The sequence below is a fragment of the Salvelinus alpinus genome, chromosome 6 (genome assembly GCF_045679555.1).
Source record: "Salvelinus alpinus chromosome 6, SLU_Salpinus.1, whole genome shotgun sequence".
Taxonomy (NCBI): Eukaryota; Metazoa; Chordata; class Actinopteri; order Salmoniformes; family Salmonidae; genus Salvelinus; species Salvelinus alpinus.
The window spans coordinates 50,363,060-50,387,202 of record NC_092091.1 but is presented as its reverse complement, the minus strand read 5'-3'; the positions used below and the strand labels follow the sequence as shown (position 1 = coordinate 50,387,202).

General features: G+C 40.0%; 1 protein-coding gene across 7 annotated transcripts in view; it reads left to right on the top strand.

Annotated features, from left to right (window-relative positions):
- The window catches only part of LOC139577605 (protein cramped-like), a 71,736-nt gene that overhangs the window by 10,243 nt on the left and 37,350 nt on the right, over nucleotides 1–24,143 (top strand). For all 7 annotated transcript variants that reach the window (XR_011675344.1, XM_071404737.1, XM_071404736.1 and 4 more), the window contains exons 4-9: nucleotides 15,953–16,103; nucleotides 16,534–16,617; nucleotides 16,886–16,934; nucleotides 18,951–19,036; nucleotides 19,287–19,410; nucleotides 23,830–23,911. Coding sequence is in view for 6 of the 7 variants with exons in the window: in XM_071404737.1 (XP_071260838.1) it covers nucleotides 15,953–16,103; nucleotides 16,534–16,617; nucleotides 16,886–16,934; nucleotides 18,951–19,036; nucleotides 19,287–19,410; nucleotides 23,830–23,911 (576 nt within the window). In the remaining variant the exon portion in view is untranslated. The remainder of the gene's footprint in view (nucleotides 1–15,952; nucleotides 16,104–16,533; nucleotides 16,618–16,885; nucleotides 16,935–18,950; nucleotides 19,037–19,286; nucleotides 19,411–23,829; nucleotides 23,912–24,143) is intronic.

The window sequence follows — 24,143 nt, the reverse complement described above, 5'->3', positions numbered from 1 at the left end:
ATGATTGATTCAGTACTTAGTTTGAAATGTTTCTTCGACCGGTAATATCACATTTTGAAGTTTTTGTCCGATATAACGCTGACCAGAATTAGCGCTTGGATATGTAAACCAGACGCGCTAACAAAAGAAGGTATTTGGACATAAATAACTGATTTTTTTCTAACAAAACAAACATTTATTGTGGACCTGGGATTCCTGGTGTGCTTTCTGATGTAGATCATCAAAGGTAATGGAATATTTATCATGTATTTTTGTGTTTATGGCGACGCCATCTTTGCAGCTGTGGTATGCTATTTTTGAGCGCCGTCTCAGATTATAGCGTGCATTTTTTTTCCCGTAAAGTTTTTTTGAAATCTGACATAGCGGTTGCATTAAGGAGAGGTATATCTATAATCCAATGTGTATAACTTGTATTATCATCTATATTTATGATGAGTATTTCTGTTGAAACGATGGGCTATGCAAAGTCACTTGATGTTTTTGCATTTAATCTTGTCGCCTCAATGTAAACTCAGATTTTTTTTATATAAATATGAATTTAATCAAACAAAAAAATGCATGTTTTGTGTAACATGAAGTCCTATGAGTGTCATCTGATGAAAATAATCGAAAGTTAGTGATTCATTTTATCTCTATTCTGGTTTTTGTGAAGTTATCTTCAGCTGGAAAAAATGGCTGTGATTATTGTGGTTTTGTGGTGACCTAACATAATCGTTTGTAGTGCTTTCGCTGAAAAGATAATTTGAAATTGGGCACTTTGGTGGGATTAACAACAAGATTACCTTTAAAATTATATAAGACACATGAATGTCTGAGGAATTTTAATTATGAGATTTCTGTTGTTTTGAATTTGGCGCCCTGCACTTGGACTGGCTGTTGTCATATCGGTCCCGTTACCGGGACTGCAGCCGTTACATTGAGTAAAATACTTGGTCTGATTACTTTGATATACTACTGAACTGATTCAGAATTACATTGATTAGGCATATGCATCCTACCTTTTGAAGCATCTCTTTGAGTAGGCTATCTATCCCTTTTCTGTTTTTCCTGCGCCATCCAAATGTGTGCATAGCCAAGGTACCATGTTATCTAACTAGCCAGGTAACATTACTAAACGAGGTAATTGTTATCAAACCAAACCACAAGTGAACTCAGCAAAAAAAAATAAGTATCTTTTTCAGGACCCTGTCTTTCACAGATAATTCATAAAAATCCAAATAACTTCACAGATCTTCATTGTAAAGGGTTTAAACACTGTTTCCCATGCTTGTTCAATGAACCATAAACAATTAATGAACATTCACCTGTGGAACGGTCGTTAACACACGAACAGCTTACAGGCGGTAGGCAATTAAGGTCACAGTTATGAGTACTTAGGACACTAAATAGGCCTCTCTACAGACTCTGGAAAAACACCAAAAGAAAGATGCCTAGGGTCCCTGCTCATCTGCGTGAACGTGCCTTACTCATGCCTCCTTGCAGCATGCCTACTGCAGATGTGGCCAGGGCAATAAATTGCAATGTCCGTACTGAGACGCCTAAGTCAGCGCTACAGGGAGACAGGCCGGACAGCCTATCGTCATCGCAGTGGCAGACCACGTGTAACAACACCTGCACAGGATCGGTACATCTGAACATCACACCTGCGGGACAGGTACAGGATGGCAACAACTGCCTGAGTTACACCAGGAATGGACAGTCCCTCTATCAGTGCTCAGACTGTCCTCAATAGGCTGAGAGAGGCGGGACTGAGGGCTCGTAGGCCTGTTGTAAGGCAGGTCCTCACCAGACATCACCGGCACCAACGTCACCTATGGGCACAAACCCACCGTCGCTGGACCAGACAGGACTGGCAAAACGTGCGCTTCACTGACGATTCAAAGTTTTGTCTAACCAGGGGTGATGCTCGGATTCGCGTTTATCATCGAAGGAATGAGCGTTACACTGAGGCCTGTACTCTGGAGCGGGATCGAGGTGGAGGGTTCGTCATGGTCTGGGGCGGTGTGTCACAGCATCATCGAACTGAGTTTGTTGGCATTGCAGGCAATCTCAACGCTGTGCGTTACAGGGAAGACATCCTCCTCCCTCATGTGGTGCCCTTCCTGCAGGCTCATCCTGACATTACCCTCCAGCATGACAATGCCACCATGCACAGAACGAGCAGTATGGCTGATTTCCTGCAAGACAGGAATGTCTGTGTTCTGCCATGGCCAGCGAAGAGCCTGGATCTCTGATTTTGACCCCCCCCCCCTCCCTGTTCAGGGACGCATTATTCAATTTCTGTTAGTCACATGTCTGTGGAACTTGTTCAGTTTGTCTCAGTTGATGAATCTTGTTATGTTCATACAAATATTTACACATGTTAAGTTTGCTGAAAATAAACGCAGTAGACAGTGAGGATGTTTTTTTTGTTGCTGCGTTTATCAACCTTACTTTGGAATGTGGGGCTTTGAAATGTTAGAACACATTTCATCAGAAATAACTACACTTGGACTTCTTCACTTTTATGCACTCTCCCACTTGAATACAAACACTAGTAATAGAGTACAGAAGACAGGCATTGAGGTTTTAAATAAATTACAACTTATTTTTTTCACAACGTATTTGGACGACAGTGGGATGTTCATGACGTCCTCTGGGTAGGCATGGGCTACTTTGTAGTTAATGCTGCAATATATGTAACTTTTTGAGCGACTTCACAAAATTCACAGAAATGTGAGCTGTAATTCTCATTTGAAAGAAAGTCTAAGTAGGATATCTGTTCTGTGCGCTATTTCTATGCTTCCCGTTCTTAAGTTTAGTTTGTGCGTATTTTACTTTCGGTTGTGTACACCAGCTGAAAATGCAATATTTCTGGAAATGGAAAATATATTTCATAGCAGTTTTTGATTGTAAAATTTTTATTTAACTAGGCAAGTCATTTAAGAACATATTCTTATTTACAATGACGACCTACCCTGGCCAAACCCGCACGATGCTGGGCCAATTGTGTGCTGCCCTATGGGACTCCCAATCACGGCCGGATGTGATACAGCCTGGATTCGTACCAAGGGACTAGTGACGCCTCTTGCACTGAGATGCAGTGCCTTAGACTGCTGCGCCACTCGGGAGCCCAATGATGATCTACACTATGCGTGCTTGTTTTGTCACAAACTGAAATTAGGCAAACTATTTTGATTTTAGCAACCAGGAAATGGAAGAGCGATTTCTTCATTGTGAAACATTTTGGGGAAAGTCTTTCCAGCTCTTCCAGAAGGTTATCATTATCATCATTGCTAACAGCTACACAAAGTGTAGACATACGTGCACACACTGACGTGTATTCCTGTGCTGTTTTAGGAAGTTGCAGGAAAATACGTATCACTGATGCTGACTGACTGTACTGAATAGGCTACACAACTCTCATTTGAATTAAAATGTCTAAACTAAAGTTGTTGCGTGTGAGAACTGAAAAGTTTTCACACGGAACAAGAATGTTTTTCCCTTTTAGCCTATGTATCAGATTAATGTTCTGTGTTATTAGGGGTGTGGCAACCTGCCTATACTCGTAAATCCTATACGTAAATTGACTGTTGATACTCGTGATCGGGAAAAACTGAAGTGTTTTATTATACCTAAGTAGATGTTTGCAATATGCCTCTATCCTTGCAGGGTTATAGTAAACATTTTTTTTTTTGCCAATTAGGAGTAGTCCCTTGAGGTGTATTAGTGTCTGTGTCCTTTCCTCAACTTGCAGCGGGCAGACAAGCTTGCTGTCACTGTCAGAATGTGTGTCTTTTTTAACCTCCTCTTGCTTTGCTTCTTATATTATGCACATTGATCGCTTGCTAGCAAACGTCCTCGACCTATTGATTTATTATATTAGCAGCAGGCCACAGGAGGCAGCAGCAATCTAAATTATTAGACCGAAACATGAGATGTGATTGGGGAAGATATAAAGCGAGGGAACAGAGAACACTTCACTCTATCAAATCAGAGCAGCAGGATCTTCACAGACAGGCAAACTAGCCAGTTGCGTTCCTGAGGACGTTGTGCTGTTGCCTTGGCTGCTTTCTTGGTGTTTACAATTCTTCATCTTCATTACTCGGCCTGTGTGAGTATAAATAGAAATTGCCCTGTTTGGGCTGCTCAAGGATTAGACATGAGAGCTGTTTGCTGACATCCGACAATGTGAGTGGATATGTGAGCGGCCCCAGTGGCTCTGCAAGTTAAGAGGCTACAGACTCTGGCCAAACTCGTGTTTCTAAAAGTGAATTCAAAGGCACTGAGCATAATAAGGCATTTTACATTAAATTTAACGTCACCGCCTACAGTCGTGGCCAAAAGTTTTGAGAATGACACAAATATTAATTTTCACAAAGTCTCCTGCCTCAGTTTGTATGATGGCAATTTGCATATACTCCAGAATGTTATGAAGAGTGACCAGATGAATTGCAAATAATTGTAAAGTCCCTCTTTGCCATGCAAATAAACTGAATCCCCCAAAAACATTTCCACTGCATTTCAGCCCTGCCACAAAAGGACCAGCTGACATGTCAGTGATTCTTTCGTTAACACAGGTGTGAGTGTTGACGAGGACAAGGCTGGAGATCACTCTGTCATGCTGATTGAGTTCGAATAACAGACTGGAAGCTTCAAAAGGAGGGTAGTGCTTGGAATCATTGTTCTTCCTCTGTCAAACATGGTTACCTGCAAGGAAACATGTGCCATCATCATTGCTTTGCACAAAAAGGGCTTCACAGGCAAGGATATTGCTGCCAGTAAGATTGCACCTAAATTAACCATTTATCAGATCATCAAGAACTTCAAGGAGAGCGGTTCAATTGTTGTGAAAAAGGCTTCAGGGTGCCCAAGAAAGTCCAGCAAGCGCCAGGACCGTCTCCTAAAGTTGATTCAGCTGCGTGATCGGGGCACCACCAGTACAGAGCTTGCTCAGGAATGGCAGCAGGCAGGTGTGAGTGCATCTGCACACACAGTGAGGCGAAGACTTTTGGAGGATGGCCTGGTGTCAAGAAGGGCAGCAAAGAAGCCACTTCTCTCCAGGAAAAACATCAGGGACAGACTGATATTCTGCAAAAGGTACAGGGATTGGACTGCTGAGGACTGGGGTAAAGTCATTTTCTCTGAATCCCCTTTCCGATTGTTTGAGGAATCCAGAAAAAAAGCTTTTCCGGAGAAGACAAGTTGAGCGCTACAATCAGTCCTGTGTCATGCCAACAGTAAAGCATCCTGAGACCATTCATGTGTGGGGTTGCTTCTCAGCCAAGGGAGTGGGCTCACTCACAATTTTGCCTAAGAACACAGCCATGAATAAAGAATGGTACCAACACATCCCCCGAGAGCAACTTCTCCCAACCATCCAGGAATAGTTTGGTGATGAACAATGCCGTTTCCTGCATGATGGAGCACCTTGCCATAAGGCAAAAGTGATAACTAAGTGGCTCGGGGAACAAAACATTGATATTTTGGGTCCATGACCAGGAAACTCCACAGACCTTAATCCCATTGAGAACTTGTGGTCAATCCTCAAGAGGCGGGTGGACAAACAAAAACCCACAAATTCTGACAAACTCCAAGCATTGATTATGCAAGAATGGGCTGCCATCAGTCAGGATGTGGCCCAGAAGTTAATTGGCAGCATGCCAGGGCGGATTGCAGAGGTCTTGAAAAAGAAGGGTCAACACTGCAAATATTGACTCTTTGCATCAACTTCATGTCATTGTCAATAAAAGCCTTTGACACTTATGAAATGCTTGTAATTATACTTCACTATTCCATAGTAACATCTGACAAAAATATCTAAAGACACTGAAGCAGCAAACTTTGTGAAAATTAATATTTGTGTCATTCTCAACTTTTGGCAACGACTGTATATGCACAATTTATAGACTGATTTAATACAACAAAATGTTGTTTAAAAGTTGAGTGCTTAATGTTCCTGCTAGACTGGTGTCGCACTCCCAAATTCTACACAATTTAAATATTTGTTGGTTATAGCCTTGAAATAAGACTAAATAATTTTCTTGGGCTACTTGTCTGGCTCCTGACCTGTTTAGTGTGTATATGCTGTTTTAATACAACATGTAGCCTATTTTGATATGATGAGAGCTTCTTAGTCACCTTTTTAATGTTATTTTTATATTTAATACTTGTCATTTAAATTGTCTGGTTTAGTTTCAATACTTCAAAACCAGGTAGTCACAAATAGATGGGTTTTGGTTCAATTGTGATTTTTAATGGGTGGAGTGAATTTGGAGTGCCATTTTAATGAAAATTTATGAAAAATACAAATGTATCTTTAAGTATTTGTCCCTGAGTCAATACATGTTAGCATCACCTTTCACTTCACCCCTACCTCGACTAGCCTGTACCCCCACACATTGACTCTGTACCGGTACCCCTTGTATATAGCCTTGTTATATTATTGTTTATTTCAAATCAAATTTTATTTGTCACATACACATGGTTAGCAGATGTTAATGCGAGTGTAGCGAAATGCTTGTGCTTCTAGTTCCGACAATGCAGTAATAACCAACGAGTAATCTAACCTAACAATTCCACAACTACTACCTTATACACACACACAAGTGTAAAGGGATAAAGAATATGTACATAAAGATATATGAATGAGTGATGGTACAGAACGGCATAGGCAAGATGCAGTAGATGGTATAGAGTACAGTATATACATATGAGATGAGTAATGTAGGGTATGTAAACATTATATTAAGTGGCATGTTTAAAGTGGCTAGTGATACATTTTTACATAAATTTCCATCAATTCCCATTATTAAAGTGGCTGGAGTTGAGTCAGTATGTTGGCAGCAGCACTAAATGTTAGTGGGGGCTGTTTAACAGTCTGATGGCCTTGAGATAGAAGCTGTTTTTCAGTCTCTCGTTCCCCGCTTTGATGCACCTGTACTGACCTCGCCTTCTGGATGATAGCGGGGTGAACAGGCAGTGGCTCGGGTGGTTGTTGTCCTTGATGATCTTTATGGCCTTCCTGTGACATCGGGTGATGTACAGTGGGGCAAAAAAGTATTTAGTCAGCCACCAATTGTGCAAGTTCTCCCACTTAAAAAGATGAGAGAGGCCTGTAAATTTCATCATAGGTACACTTCAACTATGACAGACAAAATGAGAAGAAAAAAAATCCAGGAAATCACATTGTAGGATTTGTAATTAATTTATTTGCAAATTATGGGGGAAAATAAGTATAAATCCCTGCTGCAGTGTGTGCAAACCTGGGCAAGAACTACAGGAAACGTATGATCTCTGTAATTGCAAACAAAGGTTTCTGTACCAAATATTAAGTTCTGCTTTTCTGATGTATCAAATACTTATGTCATGCAATAAAATACAAATGTATTACTTAAAAATCATACAATGTAATTTTCTGGATTTTTGTTTTTAGATTCCGTCTCTCACAGTTGAAGTGTACCTATGATAAAAATTACAGACCTCTACATTCTTTGTAAGTAGGAAAAACTGCAAAATCAGCAGTGTATCAAATACTTGTTCTCCCCACTGTATGTGTACCAGAGAGTCTGTTGTAATGGGGGGAGAATGGTTTTTCTTTTTACTATTTTCTACATTGTAGAACAATTAGTGAAGACATCAACTATGAAATAACACATGGAATCATGTAGTAACCAAAAAAGTGTTAAACAAATCAATGTATTTTATTTGAGATTCTTCAAAGTAGCCATCCTTTGCCTTGATGATAGCTTTGCGCACTCTTGGCATTCTCTCAACCAGCTTCATGAGCTTGTCACCTGGAGTGCATTTCAATAACAGGTGTGACATGAGGCTTTTGTTTTTCTTGGAATAGAAACACCATAATATTAATTAAGCTACATTTCTTATCAATCCCAAATGCTATGTTTATAACTTTTTTTCTTTCTAATTCTCTAGTACAGCCAATAATGTTAAGTTATTTGAAAACAAAATGATCTTAAATATTGTTAATGTTTTCAAACACTTGTTTTTCACATTGGCTGTTAGCAGCCAATAGACACGATGTGGTCCCAAAAACACCTCTGTATTTTGATACCTTGTGCAAGACAATTGAGCAGCATTAAAAACTTTGGATGGGGTCTCCCGAGTGGCGCAGCGGTCTAAGACGGTACATCGCAGTGCAAACCCGTGCTGGCTGTGAGCGGTAGACCCATGAGGCGACACACAATTGGCCCAGCGGCGTGAGGGTTTGGCCGGCCGGGATGTCCTTGTCCAAGAAATGGGTACGGTGGGCTTTTGGTTTCTCTCCCTCTAAAAACAAAAATAATTATTTTGGCCTTTTCAGATTACAATCGCACACTTTCGGTTATTTGAAAACGAAATCATCTCCAAAATATATATATATATTTTTTACACAAAGCGATTTATTATTAACCATTCGTTATAATTATATAAAAGCCCCTTAGATATTCTCACAGATCAGATTTGCCCAAATGAAAAATGCCCCTTAGAATCCTCCAAATTTAATTATTGGTGGAGAGTCAAGTCATTGAAAAAAATATTTGTAGATATACTATAGGCCTTTAGGCACGGCCGCATGGCACACCCCCAATATCAAGGTGCACATGGGCTTATTCATATAATGAATACGAATTCGGAGGACGGAAATGATTTAAATAATAAAACATGAGTTTTAAGGTGTGTGTGTTTTCAGCAATGTTTCTCGCTGCTCTGAGACAAGCATGTGGACTGGTTTTGATAAATTAATTCGATTTTTTATTTTCGCAGAATCTCCTTTTGGGTATTGGTTAGACTACAATTAGGGTGTGGAAATGTTATGCTCATAGTACTGTAGCCTACTCCCGACCGGTTACGTTGTACAGCGCCAAATTTTCCTAATGAAAACCCTGAGTTTTTTCTTGGAATAGAAACACTATAATATTAATTTAGCTACATTTTCCTAAAATCAATCCCATATACTATGTTCTTACAAAAAGGTTTTATTCTCTAGTACAGTCAATATTGAAGACAGTCAAATGTTTGTCAAAGATGCCCTCTGGTGGTCAAACTAGCACTAACTAGCGTTAATGGCAACTGGCTGACAATTTAAATAACGTGCCATAGAATTCTTTTACAGGAAGAACCACTGTTGGGCTTAAGGCAAGGGCTGTTTCCTTGTTGCTGCTGCCTCCGACACCATTGTTCTAAATCCCAATATGCTGTTTAATTTTGCTATTATGCACATAGCAACATAGGGAAAGGCACCAATTCTACGGCTCACTGAAGATTTTTTTCATAACTGCGGACAGCGACCACAACTCGGGATAAAGCGCATTTGTTATAAAATAATATTCCTATTTTTTATTTTTTAAACTTTTTTGGGGATGACTATGGACTGTATGCAAACAAGTGATACGTGTTTTGGACCAATAGTGTCTGTATCCAAGGCTCAGGCAATTGTTCACATAACAGAATGCAGCACGTGACTGATAAGAGAAGAGACAACTAATTTGCTTGTTACAGCATCAGCGCGTGCTCTGGAAAGAGCGGGGGGTGGAAAGGCAGTTACAGCAGTGCGTCCCCTGAACGATAACGAAGAGGTAGATGAGAAGCCTGACCATGGAGACGGGTGATGAAGCGTACTTCATGAGCTGTAACTGAAAAACAACGGTCATTTGGAGAGTTTGAGATGGGGGGGGGGGGAAGTGTAGTGGAACAAGTGATGTTAGCATTAAGTATCTTGGAAGCTGGATTGAATTCTCTGTTAGCTAGCCAGAGAAATGTTGAACAACATTATCGAACTTAACTGATCAAATAATTGATTTTTGGTGTGTGAAACTTTGCTGGCCAATAGTCAGACAGCTAACGTTAGCTCATTGGATGTTGTAACATTAGCTAGCTTACGTTAATACTATAGCGAATTGGTTAGGTTACTAACTGGCTCCTGAGTGGCGCAGCGGTCTAAGGCACTGCATCTCATTGCAAGAACTACAGTCCCTGGTTCGAATCCAGGATGAATCACATCCGACCGTGATTGGGAGTCCAATAGGGCGGCGCACAATTGGCCAGGGTAGGCCATCATTGTAAATAAGAATTTGTTCTTAACTGTCTTGCCTAGTTAGCCTCTCCTCGACAACAGCCAGTGAAATTGCAGGGCGCCAAATTCAAAACAACAGAAATCCCATAATTAAAACTCGTGAAACATACAAGTACCTTGTGTCTGATTTTCCACAGTGTCCGATTTCAAAAAGGCTTTACTGCGAAAGCACACCATGCGATTATGTTAGGTCAGCACCTAGTCACAGAAAAACACAGCCATTTTCCCAGCCAAAGATAGGAGTCACAAAAAGCAGAAATAGAGATAAAATTAATCACTAACCTTTGATGATCTTCATCAGATGACACTCATAGGACATCATGTTACACATACATGTATGTTTTGTTTGATAATGTGCATATTTATATCCAAAATTCTTAGTTTACATTGGCGCCATGTTCAGAAATGCCTCCAAAATATCAGGAGAAATTGCAGAGAGCCACATCTAATAACAGAAATACTCATCATACACTTTGATGAAAGATACATGTTTTACATAGAATTAAAGATACGCTTGTTCTTAATGCAACCGCTGTGTCAGAATTCAAAAAAACTTTACGGAAAAAGCACACCATGCAATAATCTGAGACGGTGCTCAGATATAACAACATTTCTCCGCCATGTTGGAGTCAACAGAAATACGATATTACATCATAAATATTCCCTTACCTTTTGATCTTCATCAGAATGCACTCCCAGGAATCCTAGTTCCACAATAAATCATTATTTTGTTTGATAATGTCCATTACTTGTGTCCAAGTAACTACTTTTGCTAGCATGTTTAGTACACATGTCCAAACACTCGCGCAGATCCAGGCGAACGTCGGACGAAAACTTAGTTATTACAGGTCGAATAAACTTGTCAAACTAAGTAGAGAATCAATCTTCAGGATGTTGTTATCATAAATATCCAACAACGTTCCAACCGGAGCATTTCTTCATGTCTGTATAAGTAATGGAACACAAGGCGATATCATGAGGAAAGCGCGTGAGCAAGAACTGGCAATCTGCCAGACCAGTGACTGAAACGCCTCCATCACACTAGAGGCTTCATTCAGAGTTCTACAGACTGTTGACATCTAGTGGAAGGTGTAGGAAGTGCAAACAGATCCACATATTACAGGAAATTGAATAGGCGATGACTTGAACATCAACCCTTCTCAGAATTCCCACTTCCTGTTTGGATTTTCTCAGGTTTTTGCCTGCCATATGATTTCTGTTATACTCACAGACATCATTCAAACAGTTTTAGAAACTGCAGAGTGTTTTCTATCCAATAGTAATAATACTATGCATATATTAGCATCTGGGACAGAGTAGGAGGCAGTTCACTATGGGCACGCAATTCATCCAAAAGTGAAAATGCTGCCCCCTATATCAAAGAAGTTAATGTGTTGTGAATTCTGTAATGCATGTATTGTAATGTTTTTTTTTTGTTTTTTTGTTTTTTATTGTATAATTGCCTTAATTTTGCCGGACCACAGGAAGAGTTAATGGGGATCCATATTAAATATACAACACAACTAATTGCCTCAAGCACATTAAGAAGGAAAGAAATGCCACAAATTAACTTATTAACTTCTCTAGGGTAGGGGGCAGCATTTGGAATTTTGGATGAAAAGCATGCCCAAATTAAACTGCCTGCTTCTCGGCCCAGAAGATATGATATGCATATAACTGGTAGATTTGGATAGAAAACAGTCTAAAGTTTCCAAAACTGTTAAAATAGTGTCTGTGAGTATAACAGAACTGATTTGGCAGGCGCAAACCTGAGAAAAATCCAGGTCTCAAATTGCAGTTCCTAAGCCTTCCACTAATGTCAACAGTCTTTAGAATTTGTTTCAGGCTTGTATTCTGAAAAATGAGGGAAGTAAGAGCAGTCTGAATTAGTGGACCATAAAGTGTCAGAGCTTTTTCATTCGCGCGACCGTGGGAGTGCCTTTCTTGTTTACCTTTTTATATTGACGACGTTATTGTCCGGTTGAAATATTATAGCTTATTTAGGCTAAAAACAACCTGAGGATTGAATATAAACATTGTTTGACATGTTTCCATGAACTTTACGGATACAATTTGGATTTTTTTGTCTGCCTGTTTTGACTGCGTTTGAGCCTGTGGATTACTGAAGAAAACGCGCGAACAAAACGGAGGTTTTTGTATATAAAGATACTTTATCGAACAAAAAACATTTATCGAGTAAATTAATGTCTGCTGAGTGCAACCATATGAAGATCATCAAAGGTAAGGGATTAATTTTATCTCTATTTCTGACTTGTGTAACTCTTCTACTTGGCTGGTTACTGTTTGTAAGGATTTGTCTAGTGGGCTATGTTCTCAAATAATCGTAAGGTATGCTTTCGCCGTAAAGCATTTTTTAAATCTGATACCGTGGTTGGATTCACAAGAAGTTCATCTTTAAACCTATGTAAAATGTTTTGTTTTCTGAATTTTTATGAGTATTTCTGTATTTCAATTTGGCGCCCAGCAGTTTGCCTGGCTGTTGAAGAGGTGGGACGCTAACGTCTCACGTACCCAAGAGAGGTTAACAAGGCATACCTGTTAATTGAAATGCTTTCCAGGTGACTGGTTGAGAGAATGTCAGGTTTGCAAGGCTGTCATCGAGGCAAAGGGTGGCTACTTTGAAGAATGTCAAATATAAAATAGATTTAGATTTTAGTGTTTGGTTACGACATGATTCCATATGTATTATTTCATAGTTTTGATGTTGTCACTATTCTACAATGTAGAAAATTGTTTTAAAAAAAAATATATATATATTTTAAAAATTGCTAAACCTTTGAATGAGTAGGTGTGTCTGAACTTTTGACTGGTACTGTACTTCCAATAATTTTTTCCAACTCATACCGGGGGACCTTCAGACGCGTCTTGTGAGGCCTGTGGGCTTCCTAGAGCAGAATGTAAGTGTTTGTAAGAGTCTTGTCTTTCCATATAGGGGTCATAACCTTTTGGACGCTACAGACGATTTTGTGAGAAGACTGGTTTTTGGGATGCCTCATGGTCTGAAAAACATCGCTCTCACCTTTCACCACAGATGCGGAAGTGTGACATCGACAGATGCGGAGGATTGAGACATCAATGCAAAAAAAAACTGATGTCTCTACCTTAAACTGACAGAATTTTGTAGGGAATTTTTGCTATGCTAATCTGCAGGCGCTGGTCCTTGAAGGCATTTGAAATGCAGCTTCTGCTATCACTTTGTGGCTTCAGTGGCAGGAAGAGGGGAGCTAAGAGTGTTGAACCAGGGCGTGTGGACTGAGTTGTAACTCATTTGAAAGCGGGTGAAGTTAAGGCCACAGGAGAGGGTGTGCATCCGGAGTGGATGCAGGGAAAAGAGTGGGAGATGTGTAGAAACCACCTTTCGGCGTTCTACGTGCTCGTGCCACTTTGCAGGATGAGGCTGCACTTCCAGGAGTTCCATGACATGTAGGCTAAAGGCGAACACTAAAGTGACGGTGTGAAATAAGAATTTCTCATACAACAGACATCTTCTCTCTTCATCTGTCTCTTGTATTCGTAGCATTCACTGAATTGTTGTCAAAGCAAGCTATTTCTACATTTTGTGTCTGGCCTGGTATGTACTAAGTCTTATTGAGAGGGGTTACCTACATTTTGAAATGGTCTCCGAATAGTTGTTTGCATTTTTACATTGTTACAGAAGTAAGAACCATTGTCAATCAAATTGCCTACTTCGTGTGGGTTTTGAAATGCTTTCGGAATATTATCGTCTAGTCACATTTTTGGATAATTTATATGTAAATGTTTTAGTATAATATATATTATACTTTGTTCATTTTGTGTGTAATTTAGTCAAATTTACTACAATTTAAATACTCTAGGCTTTTTTGATGTGTTGAGTGTTTATACAATGGAAGGTAAGGTGAGTCTTATTCCCATTGACTTTAATGTGGTGTCATATTAAAGAGGAGGTTGTGCTCTTTAAAACTCTTTGAAATGTGAGAATTAGCTTATCTAGAAAATTCTCAGTAATCTACATAAGCATTCTAGAATTCTATTGAGGTCTGAAGAGTTATTAACCTTTAGGGGCCACGGGTGCCGCTAGCGGCACTCCTCCCACATTCCACTGAAAAGGCAGAGCGGCAAATTCAAAAAAAACATTTTTTTTAAATATTTAACTTTCACACATTAACAAGTCCAATACAGCATATGAAAGTTACACATCTTGTGAATCAAGCCAACATGTCCGATTTTTAAAATGTTTTACAGGGAAGACAAAATATGTAAATCTATTACACCACTTTTCTACCTCCATCAGTGTTTTACTCCATCACCAGCTATCACTAATTTGACCAAATAAAGATATATATATATATAGCCACTAACCAAGAAACAACTTCATAAGATGACAGTCTGATAACATATTTATTGTATAGCATATGTTTTTTTTGAAAAATGTGCATATTTATGGTATAAATCATAAATTACATTTCAGCTACAATCAGAAATTGCACCGAAAGCAGCCATAACATTTACAGACACCAACGTCAAATAACTAATTACTCATCATGAAACATATCTGAGAAATACATACTGTGCAGCAATTGAAAGACAGGATTCTTGTGATTCCAGACAATATTTCAGATTTATTAAATGTTTTATAGCGAAAACAAAATGTAGCGCTAAATTAGCATAGCCACGCCAGCCAGAACCAGCTGGGCGCCCACGACCAGTTCACATGCACACCGATATATGAAATAGCATTATAAATTGGATCTTACTTTTGCTGAAATTTCATCAGAATGTTGATCAAGATGTCCTTAGTCCAGATGAGTCGTTCATTACATTCAGAATGGTACCTTTCCCACTTCATTTAGCATGGGTACTAGTCGCGTGGCACGGATCTCTCCAAGTAAACAAAGTCACACGACAAAACTCCCGAAAAAATTCAAATAATCTGATTAAACTATATTGAAAAAACATACATTACGATGATATGGTCTCATTTATCAAATCAAATCCGAGCCGGAGATAGTTGACATCCGAAACGGCAGCAAAACAAAACACAATCTCTCTTCAAAGTCGCGCACTTCAGACTTCCGGAAATGGACGGTCACGTCAAAGAAATAGGTCTTATTTCACGTCAGAACAAGATAAACACAAAATTTCTCCTCTGACGTCCTCTTGACACCCAGAGGAAGGCGTGTGAGGTGTGTTTCGGGTCATAGGTGGCATGACCATGTATAGGCAGAGCGTTGAAGCGAGCATAGACATCTTGCATTCTACTTCCTGCTCAGGGAAAGTGCTGCCAAATGACTTGTGTTCAACTCAGAGAAAAAATTCAAACGTTTTTAGAAACTAGAGGTTGTTTTCTATCCAATGGTACTAAAAATATGCATATTGTACTAGCAAGAATTGAGTACGAGGCCGTTTAAAAATCATACGATTTTCAGCAAAAGTGAAAATATCACCCCTTGTCCCCAACAGGTTAACTCAACAGTGGGAAGTTAGCTAATTTAGGTGATACGGTTACTAAAACACCTGTACCTCTTGATTGGTAGTAGATAATTCTGTTCTGATTCCAGATTTAAATATCAGAGTAGTAGACCAAGATGTCATACCCTTTTTAAGTTTTTGTCTAAAGTGCTGGGTAAGTGGTCAACATTAGTTTACAAAAAGTTAGAGTATGATGCGGTTACTTCAAGTGATACTAAGGGATTTTGGCAATACGGCCCTTTATCTACTTCCCCAGAGTCATATGAACTCGTGGATACTTTTTGTCTGTGTCCAGTATTAAGGAAGTTAGAGGTAGTTTCACAAGCAAATTCGGATACCCATAGACTTCCAGTCGTGGCAATAACGCTTATTAGCAACTACTCCAACAACTTCCATATCTCTAGTGGTGTGTCTCGCTCTCTGTAGCATGGGAAGGACTTTGAGGCGATCCAGACAAACATAGCGTTGAAGCATAAGAAGGGGAAGCCAGCCAGCATGGTGAAGAACAAAGAGCAAGTCCGACACTTCTACTACCGCACCTGGCACAAGATCTCCAAGCACATCGACTTCGCCAACGGTAAGCTAGCTTATCTCTCTCTGTCTCGCTCTCTTCGCTCTCGTTATTTCTCAAATAGAAATCTCCACTAACCTCTTGCTTGTTTAGTCTCTCTTTTTATGTCGTGATTCAGTTTGTTGACAAAAACATCGACCTTCAAAATCAGTGTGAAACTTTGCAAGCAACCAGCTTTTTATGAAGACCAGTTGGCATTCGCAAGTGAAACTTTGCCTGCAATCTGCATTCATTTCTTCTTTTGAATCCTATTATGTTTAACACACAAACACTTTCGTAAGCGACTCATTAAATGTGCAAGAGTTAAACTGTCTTTCGATCTTCCCATCAGTGTGTGACCCATTTTTATGTTTGTGGGGCACCCAAGATCACTGGTGTGCTGTAGTTTTCCTTTAGTTTTTATCCCATAACATGCCCAGTTCCTCCTGTCCCACAGTGTACTCCCGTGTGCTGAAGAAGTCCTCTCAGGAGCTGTACGGTCTCATCTGCTACGCTGAGCTAAGGAAGAAGGTTGGAGGATGTAAGTCAAGCAGGGTCTGTGTGGGGGGTGCGGTGTGTTTGACATGCCTCAGTCTGGCTCTGGTTCTGCTGCTGGGGCTGGTTGGCCGCATTGGAGCTGATTTTAAAGGATGTTATTAATGTCCTATGTCTGTGTTAGTCTTGTGTCCAAAGATGGCTAGCTTTTCTACCTCTGGAGGTCATTACAGATGTAATGTTAATGTCTGTCTTCACAAAGCAAGAGCAAGGAGGTACACACACAGCTTTTCTAACTCTGTTGTTGTTCATAGTGATGGACGATAAGAACGTGGCCAAGCTTAACGAGCTCATCCAACAGGGGTAAGACTGAGACAAAAAAATCATACCAATGTAACCATAGCTTTTTGAAATATACCTCTTTTTCCAAGACTTTAGGGTTATAAGTGGTTGATTTGTATAAAAATAGTTTATACATTTGAAATAAACGTTATATTCACCAGTTTATTATGTACACCAATTTAGTACCTGGTCGGTACCCCCTTTTGCCTCTAGAACAGTCAGAAATGTTCCACAGGGATGTTGGTCCAACTGTGTGACGCGATGGCATCACACAGTTGCTGCCAATTGGACGGCAGTACATTGCCGCCACCAACCTGTATCGTTGACACCAGGCAGGATGTGTCCATAGACTCATCCTGCTTACGCCCATTCCTTACTGTGCCATCAGCATGACGCGACAAGAATCGGGATTCGTCGGACCAGGCAATGTTTTTCCACTCTTCAATTGTCCAGTGTTGGTGATCACGTGCCCACTGGAGCCGCTTCTCCTTGTTTTTAGCTGATTTGAGTGGAACCCAGGTGTGGTCAACTGCTGCAATAGCCCATCCGGGACAAGGATCGATGAGTTGTGTGTTCCGAGATGCCGTTCTGCACACCACTGTTGTATTGCGCCATTATTTGTCTGTGGCCCGCCTGTTAGCTTGCACGATTATTTGTCTGTGGCCCACCTGTTAGCTTGCACAATTCTTGCCATTCTCCTTTTGACCTCTCTCATCAACAAGCTGTTTTCGCCCACAGGACTGCCACTGCCAATGTTTTTTGTTGTTGTACCATTCTCGGGGAAACCCTAAACTGTTGTGCATGAAAATCCCATGAAGGCTGCAATTTCTGAGTTACTGGATCCGGCAAGCCTGGCACAGACGATAATACCATGCTCCAAGTCGCTTATGTGACTCGCTTTGCCCATTCTTCTAATGTTCAATCAAACAGTAACTGAATGCCTCAATCCCTTTCTGCCTGCTTTATATTGCAAGCTACGGCCACGTGACTCACTGTCTGTAGGAGTGAGCCATTTTCGTGAATAGGGGGGTGTACCTAATAAACTGGCTGGAGTGTGTGGTTATATACTGAACAAAAATATAAGCGTAACGTGTTGGTCCCATCTTTCATGAGCTGAAATAAGATCCCATACAATAAAACCCCAGTTTTTCTCAAATGTGTGCACAAAGTTGTTTACATCCCTGTTGGTGCGCGTTTTTCTTTTGCCATGATAATCCATCCACCTGACAGGTGTGGCATATCAAGAAGCTCATTAAATGGCATGATCATTGCACAGGTGCACCTTGTTCTGGGGTCAATAAAAGGCCACTCTAAAATGTGCAGATTTGTCACACAACACAATGCCACAGATGTCTCAAGTTGAGGGAGCTTACAATTGGCATGCTGACAGCAGGAATGTCCAACAGAGCAGTTAGCAGAGAATTTAATTTTAATTTCTCTACCACAAGCTGCCTCCAACTTTGTTTTAGAGAATTTGGCAGTACATCCAACCGGCCTCACAACCGCAGACTACTTGTAATCAGGACAGACCAGAGCCTCCACATCCTCCTTCATTTGCGTGATTGTCTGAGACCAGCCAACCGGGCAGCTGATGAAACTGAGTAGTATTTCTGTCTGTAATAAAGCCATTTTGTGGAAAGAAACTCATTCTGATGGCTGGGCCTGGCTCCCCAGTGGGTGGGCAGCTTATGGTAAAGAAATTAACATTAACGTTTCTGGCAACCGCGCTGGTGGACATACCTGCAGTCAGCATGACAATTGCACGCTCCCTCTCAACTTGAGACTTTTATTGTCCCCAGCACAAGGTGCACTTGTTTAATCAGCTTCTTGATATTCCATAGTCCCAAAAAATTGAAAAGTAAGCTCTTTGTGCATATGGAACTATGGATTTTGTTTTCTCAGCTCATGAAACATGGAATCAACACTTTACATGTATACTTTTTATATTTTTGTCCAGTGTAGATAGTTGTGCAATTGTTATTTGGATGTAGTTTGTGTGTTTTGCGGTTCTCTCATGGTTCTGCTGTATTCTCCCAGGGCGACCACAGTGCGTTCTAAAGGCAGGAATCTGCGCATCAAAGCTCCCATGTGCCGTGCGCTCAAGAGGCTGTGTGACCCAGATGGTGAGTGTACACACAAACAGACACACACTCACACAGCGGGAAGAAGGGTATGAATGGGGATGTTGCGGAGTCATGCAAGTGGGCAGGAGGGGATGGATTTCCATGGTAGTACTCAGGAAAGGGGCGGTATGAGTAAGGGAGAGTAAGTGGTGATTATGATGCTGATCATCTCAGGACCGGAGAGAACAAATCTTATCCTCCTTTCCTTTTACACCTCCCTTTCTATCTCGCTTGCTCACTTCCTCTCTAGGAGTGAGTGATGAAGAGGACCAGAAGCCTGTGCGTCTACCTCTGAAAGTTGCTGTGGAGCTGCAGCCGCGTAGCAACCACTCCTGGGCCCGTGTCCAGAGTCTGGCCCATAATCCTCGCCTCAGGTCAGTGTCAACTGACTAAAGACAATGTCCTTTCCAATGCCTTCGACACTGTTGACAATCACATTCTCATTCAAAGGTAGGCCTGGATCAGGCTTCTTGCAAGGGGTTTTAGCATTATGTCAGACAAAACACTGTTTCTGATGGTGTTTAGTCTAGCTTCCTGGATATTACGAAAGGTGTACCGCAGGGTCAGTATTAGGGACCTGTTCTCTATACTATTTAAATAAATAAATCTGTGTTAAATCTTGTAATATTAATCTGTATGCAGACAATACTGTTATGCATTACATTGCCCCAACTGTAGACGAGGTGTTGTGTTGCGCTGCATTCTGACTTTGTTGCCTTACAACAAGCACTGGTTGGTTTAAAACCTCTATGTAATGTGGGCAAGACTAAATGCATGTTCTTGAATTCGCGCAAAAATCTTTCAGATGGACTACATATTTATTGAGTGTTTGTCCCATAGATCGGGTTCCCGCCTATAAATGTCTGGGCATTTGGATTCAAATAAAAGTTTCTTGGTCACATACACATGGTTAGCAGATGTTAATGCGAGTGTAGTGAAATGCTTGTGCTTTTAGTTCCGGCAATGCAGTAATATCTAACAAGTAATCTAACAATTTCCCAACAACTACCTAATACACACATATCTAAAGGGGTGAATGAGAATATGTACATATAAATATATGGATGAGCGATGGCCATGAGTAATGTAAGATATGTAAACATTATTTAAAGTGGCATTGTTTAAAGTGACTAGTGATCCATTTATTAGTGGCCAGTGATTGGGTCACTTTAGTGATTGCAGTTAGTGATCGTTGTTTAGCAGTCTGATGGCCTTGAGATAGAAGCTGTTTTTCCAGTCTTGACAAATGTTTAAAAAACATACTGATGAGCTAGTTAACCTCTCTGGGATATTCGGGACGCAAGCGACCCACCTCAACAGCCAGTGAATTTGCAGGGCGCCAAATTCAAAACAGAAATCCTGTAATTAAAATTCCTCAAACATACAAGTAATTTATACCATTTTAAAAATAAAGTTGTTGTAAATCCAGCCACAGTGTCCGATTTCAAAAAGGCTTTACGACAAAAGCACACCAAACGATTGTTAGGTCAGTACCTAGTCACAGAAAAACACAGCCATTTTTCCAGCCAAAGAGAGGAGTCACAAAAAGCACAAATAGAGATCAAATTAATCACTAACCTTTGATGATCTTCATCAGATGACACTCATAGGACTTCATGTTACACAATACATGTATGTTTTGTTTGATAAAGTTAATATTTATATCCCAGAATCTGAGTTATGTTCAGTAGTTCCAAAACATCCGGTGATTTTGCAGAGCCACATCAATTTACAGAAATACTCATAATAAACATTGCTAAATGATCCAAGTGTTATGCATGGAATTTTAGATCCACTTCTCCTTAATGCAACCGCTGTGTCAGATTTTTTTTTTACTTTACGGAAAAAGCATACCATGCGATAATCTGAGTACAGCGCTCAGAGCCCAAACCAGCCAAAAGAAATATCCGCCATGTTGGAGTCAACATAAATCAGAAATATCATTACAAAATATGAATTTACCTTTGATGATCTTCGTCAGAATGCACTCCCAGGAATGACAGTTCCACAATAAATGTTTGATTTGTTCCATGAAGTCCATTTATGTCCAAATTCCTCCTTTTGTTAGGGAGTTTAGTAAACAAATCAAAACTCACGAGGCGCGGGCAAGTCCAGCGGAAATGTCGGACGGAAATTCCAAAAAGTTATATTAGTGGTCGTAGAAACAAATCAAACGATATATAGAATCAATCTTTAGGATGTTTTTTTATCATAAATGTTTAATAATGTCCCAACCGGAGAATTCCATTGTCTGTCGAAAAGCAATGGAACGAGAGCTACCTCATGTGAATGCGCATGACTGAGCTCGAGGCTGCTGGCAGACCTCTGACTCATTCCCCTCTCATTTAGCCCCCCTTCATAGTAGAAGCATCAAACAACGTTCTAAAAACGGTTGACATCTAGTGGAAGCCTTAGGAAGTACAACATAACCAATATCCCACTCTATATTCAATGGGGCTGAGTTTAAAAACGACAAACCTCAGATTTCCCACTTCCTGTTTGGATTTTTTCTCAGGTTTTTGCCTGCCATATGAGTTATGTTATACTCACAGACATCATTCAAACCGTTTTAGAAACTTCAGAGTGTTTTCTATCCAATACTAATAATAATATGCAGGAGGCAGTTTACTCTTTGCACGCTTTTCATCCAAATTTGAAAATGCTGCCACCTATCCATAAGAAGTTAACAAAGACAGGTCCTCTTATATGCTTAATTTAGAGTTAATTCTGGAACTTTAGTTGTGATACAAACGTTGAGCTATATGTTTAGAATTTTAATACATTCTAAGGCTGCATGATGCAACTCTAATGATTTGGAAAAAAATACCATGGAAGGCATGAGCTCTGCTTTGTTTTTTTTGCGCAGGCTGCACACTACACAGTCTCTCATTCACAATTTGACATGGGCTTGATAATATTCTCACCAGGCCTCGACTTTCCCGGCTGCATCCCCTTTGTGCCGCCGTAATGCCGCCCCCCCCCCAAAAAAAAAATTCATGCCTTTTTCACCCTGAAAATAAGAGTTTTAATTCTCCTGGCTGCGTGCTCCGAAGCACCTCTCAGATATCTAAATTCTTAGTAGCCAATACCCATAACGTGATCGGGTCCACATTTACTTTTCGTCAGCAAACAAGATGAGTAGGCCTAACAAACAGCAAAAGCACTAGCCTATGTCAATCTACTATCCCCCATAGTACAAAAGTTGACCTATTCTGTACGTTTTAAATAAATATTTCAAACATTGTCTGGGACAGTTGTGGGATGCGATAGATCCCAAACTAATACAACCACTAACTTCAAAACTTTTAAAAGCAATGAGGCTGACGCAACAGATCAAACCATTTAGCTTAAAATGTTGATAAACTATTAGGCTATTTCTTCACATTATAAGCGCAGCAATGTGCACACGGCAGTGACTGTTCCAAAATGCAATCAATTTGCAAAATACCATTATCAAAAGTGATGACAAATGCGATTTTGCATGTAATGCTTTTATTATAAATGTGCATTTTTATGGTGACAATGATCTTCCCCAAACGTGAAACTCACGCGCTGCGTATGTATGCCAGTTAGGCTAGACAACCATTGTAAAGCAGATTAGTATGCTTCATTTTAAGAAGGTATGTGGTCACTTAAATTGTGATACAAACCTTATCAAAACATATAGGTCTATGTGCGACTATGATTTTGAAAAAGTGTAGTTTATTTTTATTTTTTAGATGTGCTGTTTCTTGCCTTACTGCACACAAGCTGGGCATCATTCACAAGTGATAGGCTAATATTGTCACCCATCAGACTATTCTTAATTTAATATTGTCTTTACATATATACTAAATCATGTGTCAATTTTTATTTAAAATGGACTATGCACCTGTCTCAACAGGGGCAGGTTGAAAAAATACATGTACTCTATGCACTTAAATAGTGAATGGAGGATGCTTTTCCTGTGGTTCATTTTCATGCCAGCCAGGTATGCTATACTGCTATACTCCTGTTGTGAAGAGAAGCAATATGCTTAATATTAAGAATTGAAAGCTTGAAAGCCTATTGAAAGCTGATAGTTTTGATATCCTCTTTTTAATAGAGGCTACTATCTCATGCAATTGCATAGCCTATAGAAATATTGCATAACAAGAGCGTGATCTCTCATGAAGTGTTTTGATTCAAATGTTTGATTAATCACTCTGACATTGCAAAATATAGAGGGACAATAGTGTGCTGAATACCAGGCAGTTAGCAAGTTTGGTAGGCTACTAATGCCCCATCAGAGCTTGGAGAAGACTAATTACCGTGACTAAACGGTCACGTGGAATTTGACTGCGGTCGTGACTTGTGACTGCCGGTGTGGAGGTAATACGGTCACCGTAACAGCGCTAATTGTAACTATTTTTCCCAAATTTTGTGTTAAATAAAAATATAACATTGTATTGATTGCTGTATTACTGTGATCAGGGCACCCTGAGAATGAGCCTGGTCTCAATGAGTTTTCCTTGAATAAATAATAGATTTTTATTTTATTTTTTAAATAATAGAACGTTAGGCGTGTTTGAAAATAAGATGGGCTTTGCAATCTTTATGCTTCTGGGACACCCAACCTGTTTGTATCCCCATACATGGTGGCCATTACATGAAGTGTATTGTCATTATCATATTTTGGTTTAAAGATGGGTTTTGCTAGGTTGTATCCTGCTGAACATGCCCCTGTCAGTGTTTGAGCTTTGTTGTCTACAGGAGCTTTGCTGAGAAATGTAAATATTTTCTAACATTGTCCATTCTTCTGTGCGGTGATGTAGGATGGTGGTGGAGCTGCATAGGAAGGTGTCCAGCCTGATCGAGTTCCTGAAACAGAAGTGGGATGTCCAGGATCAGCTCATCGTATCCTTTCACATCATAGCAGTCATGTCATGCCCATCTTATAGCACTTAGGTTGTGGTCTAACTGGTACATTTTATTTTATTTTTTATCTGGTCAAGTATAGAATCGCATGAAATTAGCACCAGACAACCAGCTGGTTAAAAAGTCTCAATTGAGGTGATCCATAGTACTTCAAGAGATCGACAGATATACACTGCTCAAAAAAATAAAGGGAACACTTAAACAACACAAT